Below are 6583 nucleotides of genomic sequence, written 5' to 3' on the forward strand. Positions count from 1 at the left end.
AGTGCCCGCTGTGCCTGGTGCGGCTGCCTCCCGAGCGGGCCCCGCGCCTGCTCAGCTGTCCGCACCGCTCGTGCCGGGACTGCCTCCGCCACTACCTGCGCCTGGAGATCAGCGAGAGCCGGGTACCCATCAGCTGCCCCGAGTGCAGCGAGCGACTCAACCCGCACGACATCCGTCTGCTGCTCGCCGACCCGCCACTCATGCACAAGTACGAGGAGTTCATGCTGCGCCGCTACCTGGCCTCGGACCCCGACTGCCGCTGGTGCCCGGCCCCGGACTGCGGGTGAGCGCGGGGGCGTGGCCGCTGGGGTGGTAGGCTGCGGCCGGGGGGTCCCGGACCCGGGCCTGAGGACTGGACCCCGCGGGTGGCGGGCGGGGAGAGACGGCCCTGGGCGCAGCGTCTCCGCGCGCGCGCGTGCGTGTGCGCGGGTGTGTGTCCCACCATGGAAGGAGAAGGAGGGGGCAGCTGCGGTCTGCCACAGAGCTTGAGGTGGGGCCTGAGCATTCCGCGAAGGAGGGAGCTATCCATCAAGTTAGGAAACAAGGCAGTTTTTTGTCGGGTAGATACCCCTCTGCCCAGAGGTAAGGGGTAGCTCTTCATGAGGGGATATATGGCAAAAGACAGAATGAGAATATCATTCCGAGGGGCAGTGCTTCTAAGGGGTGTGTCCATTTGGCTAGAGGCAGACTTAGCAGCATGGCGGGAGAAGATGTGTTTTTCCTGACCACTTCTGCTGAAAGTTGAGATGGAGGTGACCAGTATGGCACTAGGGGGAAAGGACAGGTCACTGGCAGAGCGCCGGGGGCACCCTGAGCATTGTGTGCCTTGTGTGCCAGGCTATCGGGAGGCCCCATGTGGTTCTTACACTGCTGCCTTGGGTAGGGTGAGGAGTGAACGGACCCTTTGTCCAGGAAGCAGTGGGGCACTGAGAAGGATGCCCAGAGGTTGCTTTGGTAGGAGAAAATGTGCCTCCCAGCCCCTCTGATCTTGAGTTCTTGATGGTCTTTTTAATGCATCATATAAGCTGAATTTTTAAGGTCAGTGAGGAAATATACAGTATCTACAGAGACATAATAATAACCACCAGATTTTACTATCTGGAGCATTCATTGGAGACCCTCCTCCCTCCACTTTCTAAAATCTGTGTGCTACTGTGTACTACAGTACATCCCATGAATGATTGCATGCAGCACAGGGGCTCATCTAAGTGGTTGGGAGTCAGACTGCCATTCATTACCTGCTTTTTATAACCTTATTGTTTTATTTTTGTGTGTCATGTTTTGGAGACAAAAAGATGCTAGAGATAGAGACTCTTTGCAGTGTGTAAATGTAATGCTGGTTAAAAGCTTGCTTCAAAGGAGTTATGAAGGGCTTCTAATCGTAGTCTATATATCAAGGCTATTTAAAGATTTCCATGATGCTGCTGTTTGTCTCAAAAGAAGCCGATGTAGAATGTCTAGAGGAGTAAGAGGAGTTAACTTCTATGTTTCTGTTCAGCCACACTTATTTAGAAATGGGTGTGTTATTTAACCTCACTGAGAATGGGGTTTCTAAATTACTTTGAAGTGTTGTCACAGGTACCGGTGTTTATCTATGGTAGATCACTTTCACTTTCGGTTAATAAGTATCAGAAAGAACCATGTATAGACTCTTGAAAGTTTTTGCTTATATTTGGTAGTCTGGTGATCTTGCTGCCTCTAAGAGGTTAATTTACATGGTTTTCACATTTCACAGACACTATTGATCTATTTTCTGAACCAAAGGAATTTAAGTGAACACTACATAGTTAATTTTGGAATAGTATATCAACTCCTTTTTTGAGATGTGAGTTTCCTTGAATTTTAACTGAAAAAATATGGCACCACTGATTATCTTTCTGGGAAAACTCCCTTTTTGTTTTATATTTCTCTGAAGTCCATCTCTGCCTTTGCTCATATTGATAAAAATGGAAAGGAATTAATTTACACTCTTGATTACATCTCTAAATGATTTCTGATTTGGAAGTTTTTAAAGAATTAGGCCATTTCTTATTTTAACCAAGTATTGGATCAGTTATCATCCATTTTATTTTTTTAATTAGCTAGAAGAATTATAACAATTTGGTATATAATTTTTTAAAATGCGGTATCTGTGGGTTTAAAGAAGGTGAAGTCTCAAGAAAGAAAGCAAGGTAGCATCTGAGTATCCATGTGCCAGGCATATATAATTTAATTTGATCCTGCGACATTGTAAGATAGATTTGATCTAGTTTTAACAGATGAGGAAACTGAAGTTTAGAGTGACTTTTGTTCAGGGTCCTATAGCTAGTGGGAACACTGGTCTTAACCCCAACCAAGGTCAATATTCTTTCTTCCCAGCTTCATTTTTAAAAAGCATAGACTTGTCAGTATGATTAGGGATGCTACTACTGTTTGGGTCATTTCATCAAGTGTGGCCTAAGGGCAACATTGAGAGAGCCAAAGATGCTAGAATCTATTTTCTTTTCTGATTCTTAAACAACCTCTTACCTACTTTATTTATCTTATATGAAATAGGCCTAATTCTATCCTGACTTGAGAGGCTTAATTAATGTTTGCAAAGTGTTTTTGAGATCTTCAGTTGAAAGTGTTAGGTAAACAGGGAGTAACTTTAAAATTCTGTCACTTCCTAAACAGGTGTCTGGGTTCCCTGGGGATGTGGCCAAGGAACCACCTCTTTTTTAATGCCAGGAGAAAAATAGCTTGTTTTGTTTTATTTTACTCAAACTGGTTTATTCTTCTGGGTCTGGTAAAAATTGTGAATGAGCTCTAGAAGAGAAGCCTAAGCCCCAGTATCTCTTTCTCATACTTGACTATCTTTACTGCCCACAGATCATGTTACCAACTGAATTTATCAGGTTCTCCCTTTGCTCTCAGTGAGTCTTTGTGTGTATTTGGCAAGTTGAGGGGAGTATGTAAGTGATCCTACGGAGTTCTGATCATTAGTTTCACTGTGATTACTCATGATAATGAGAACATTATATATTAAAAGATTCATTATTTGTTTATAAAACATGTAGAACAGTCTTGAATTTTTATTTTTCCATACTTGAAACTATTTTATTTGTAAATAAGGGAACCACTTTCAGTGAGAAAACATTTCTATTATTATTTAATATTATTAAGTATAATCTTTAAAACAGACTTTTAAATGAGATAAAATTAACTCAAAATACAAATAACTGGCATTTTAATAGTTCTTTATAATCTCCAAACTATAACCTCATTCAGAAATAATTTCATTTTAGTTTCATACACGTAAATGGTGGTAAACTCATCTTACAAAGGTGAAACCAGAGCAGAGAAGTTTGTGCAGGACCCAATATCTCACAGCTAATAAATGGTGCAGTTGATCTGTTACCTCTTAGAGTCACTGCTTAAACATGAGGTCTTTTCAGAAACCCCCATATCATGTACACATTTCATGTTTTCCTCTCAAGCGCCCTGTTGCCAATCTTTAAACCCTTTCAGAATCTCTAGAAGACTGAGCAAAGGAAGCAACAGGGCAGATCTTCCCTACAAATGAATAGAAGATAAGGCATCTTGATCTGAATTCTTTGCGCAGCGCAGGTCCACCACTCCAGCCTCTCATGCTGCCTCTCTTTTCTGCAGAGTCCTCCCTCCCACCTGACCCCAGCAGCTATTATCAGCTATTGGCCTTCCTAGACAACTAGACTGGACTATTCCATAAACAGGAAGCTTCTGTTTGTCTCTAGCATATTTATGAGGGAAGAGCAAGCTCCCTGTCCAAGACACATTTCTCAGTGAAGGAGTTTTCCTCTCTGAAGTCGTCCTGGACCTCTTCTCTTAATTTAGCTCTGTACCTTCTATTTCACAACTCTTCACTCTATCTCCACCCTGCCACACACCGTCTACATCATCCTCCAGCCAATATGTCTTTCTCATATTTGTGGAAGTACTCATTCTAAAGTGGAACATTTTATGTTACTCCCCTGCTTAAAACTGTTCATACTTTACCTATAAAATGACATATCTTTAATAACTTATTTATATGATCTATTCTTATAATTTAAGCCCCTTTACAATATCCAACCATCTTTTGACCTTATTTTATCTTTTTCATATATAAATATTTCCCAAGGTATACTATAGTCATTACTGGAAAGAGAAATGTTTTGTGATCAAATAAACTTGGGAAATATTGGATTGAACAAAATAAAGCAAATTCATTTCTGAGTTTTCTGAACTTCTTAGATCCTTTAAACATGCTAATATACCTGTAAATCTTGTTAATACTAATATACAGTGTAAATTTTTAATCTGGTATAATTTTCCCAAACTTAGATCACCGAGAAACATATTTTTTGTTGTTGTTGTTGTTTTCTATGGCATCTTTAAGGCATAACTGAAACTTTAACAGTTAATCTGGCCTGCCTTCTGTTAGTGTCCTTACTTAACAATGAATCTTGTTCTCTGAGTGGATTGAGAGCTCCTCTTGACTAAGATATTTATATTCCAAGTTTTTCTACGGCACTATGAACAGAATCTTTCAGTTAGCTCCCGGAAGAATAGAATGAATAGTTGAATTTTGTTAAGAAAAGATAAGGAATACAAACAGCATTGTTTTTGGAGGAGAAACAGATAAGAGGAAGGATGGGTGAGAAGAGGACAGGCAGGTGATTATTCAACAGACAGTTTTGAGAATTATATAGTGTTGAACCTTAGGTGAGTCATAGGTATTACAAAAAGGACTTAGACATGGTCCTCTTAACAGGAAGCTTGGCTTGGTAGGGGAGATAGATAGATAGATAGATAGATAGATAGATAGATAGATAGATAGATAGATAATCATAAGCGCACTGTAACAATTACTAAAGAAAATACAAGTGCCCTTAGAGGATAGAGGAAAGGTTTTGCATGATAGGGTCAAGAAAGACTTCGTAGAGGAGGTGATATTTGATCTGGGCCTTGAATATGAGTAAGAATTCGTATCAGGCAAATTAATATATGGATAGAGAAAAAAGCATCTTAAACCAGAGTGTTATAAGCAAATTCATGGAGGTATAGAAATACGACTATGTCTTGAGTCTAGTTTGGTTAGCTTCTGAGTGCACAATATGGGAAGCATGATCTGGGAAGTAACTAGAGATCAATCTGAAAAGGTAGACTGGATTCAAGTTGATAGGCCTGTCCGTGCCATGCAGAGAAGTTTAGGTTGAAGGACTTTTTTTTGTTGTCGTTGAAGATTTTAAGCAAAAGGGTGACATCATGATAAGTAATGGAATTGGATTTTGGATTGGAGTGGAGAATAAGGAGAACAGTCAGTTGTCTGGCCAAGAGGTGACATGGGTTTGAACTAGGACAGGAAGAAGAAAGGTAGTAAGGGTACACAGCTTGTTGAGACAACTTGGCCCATATCTATCACCCTTACACATGCTCAGGGTTCATTTGTACATGAAGTTACATGACCTGGAGCTGGGAAGTACAAATATAATATAGGAACACATTTCTTTAACTACCAGGATCTGTTGGAACATAATCAAATTAACTAATGGGATTTTACCCCTTAGGGCTGAAGTTAAGTAATGCTGTGGTCTAGCCTGTCACACATTATGATGTTTCTGAAGACTTAGGAAATTAACAAAATTAGCAAAAGTTGAATGAACTTAAGAGGTGGGGGAGTATGCATCTGTAGTCTTAGCAGCGTGTAATTTCCTACACCTTCTATTTAGCTTCTAATAAAGTAAACCTGAATGCTGGGTTAATCTAAGACAGCAGGATAGGGGAGAGGTTCCAGTGTGAGACACGGAAAAGAAGAAACAAAATGTTCAAGGTAGATTTGGTCTCAAGAATGAGGTTTTTTCCAACTACCTGGGGAAAGAGATTGCCCTATTTAGAATTTAAGAGTTTACCATTAAACTCTTTTAAGAGTAGTCTTATAAGAAATTTTAGGATTAAGTTATAGTACCTGGCATATAGTAAGCCACTAGGTACATGGATAAGTTTAAAAGATTGCTCTATGGTAGATTAATGGTCCAGGAAAAATGCTAAGGGAAAGCAAAAAAAACCCAAGCGGGAAAGGGTCTCTATCATTCATTCAGCATAGGTGTTTTAAACATGAAACAGTATACTACACCTTGGAGATCAAAAATGGATGATACTTTTCTTTGAGTGTAGTCTGGGGAAGTGCGCATATAAATATAATTACAACATAATGTGATAAGTGTTATAAAGTAATTGTGCACATGCATAAACTAAGCAATTAACTGGCTGGAGAGGTTAAGTGGTTTATATATAAAGAAGATGATACTCGCGTTGGTTCCTAAATGGATAAGTATTTGCCAGCACAAGAAGTAAGGAAAGGACATTTCTAGACAGAAGGAATAGAGTATGCAAAGGCCAGGAAGTAGGACCAGAAAAAAGTGCTGTTTTTCTACCATACCTTTTAGGGCAAGATCTCAAATGCAGTTTCAGAGCATGTTTATTTACACTTGAAGGTGGCAAGCTCCTATACCTCCATTTTGAGAATAGAAGCTAAGGTTTGGATATTTTAATTAGCTCAGTGTCATGCAGTATGAGTCAGGGACAAGGAGCCCAGAATAGG

At 40.2% G+C, this 6583-nt stretch overlaps 1 protein-coding gene across 1 annotated transcript in view; it reads left to right on the forward strand.

Annotated features, from left to right (window-relative positions):
• RNF19B (ring finger protein 19B) overlaps window positions 1-6583 on the forward strand; it is a 21399-nt gene that overhangs the window by 672 nt on the left and 14144 nt on the right. Inside the window, exon 2 of the mRNA XM_015598791.2 lies at window positions 3-283. Coding sequence (XP_015454277.1) covers window positions 3-283 — 281 coding nt within the window. The remainder of the gene's footprint in view (window positions 1-2; window positions 284-6583) is intronic.

This window comes from Pteropus alecto, unplaced genomic scaffold, assembly GCF_000325575.1.
Source record: "Pteropus alecto unplaced genomic scaffold, ASM32557v1 scaffold39, whole genome shotgun sequence".
In the NCBI taxonomy this organism is placed as follows: Eukaryota; Metazoa; Chordata; class Mammalia; order Chiroptera; family Pteropodidae; genus Pteropus; species Pteropus alecto.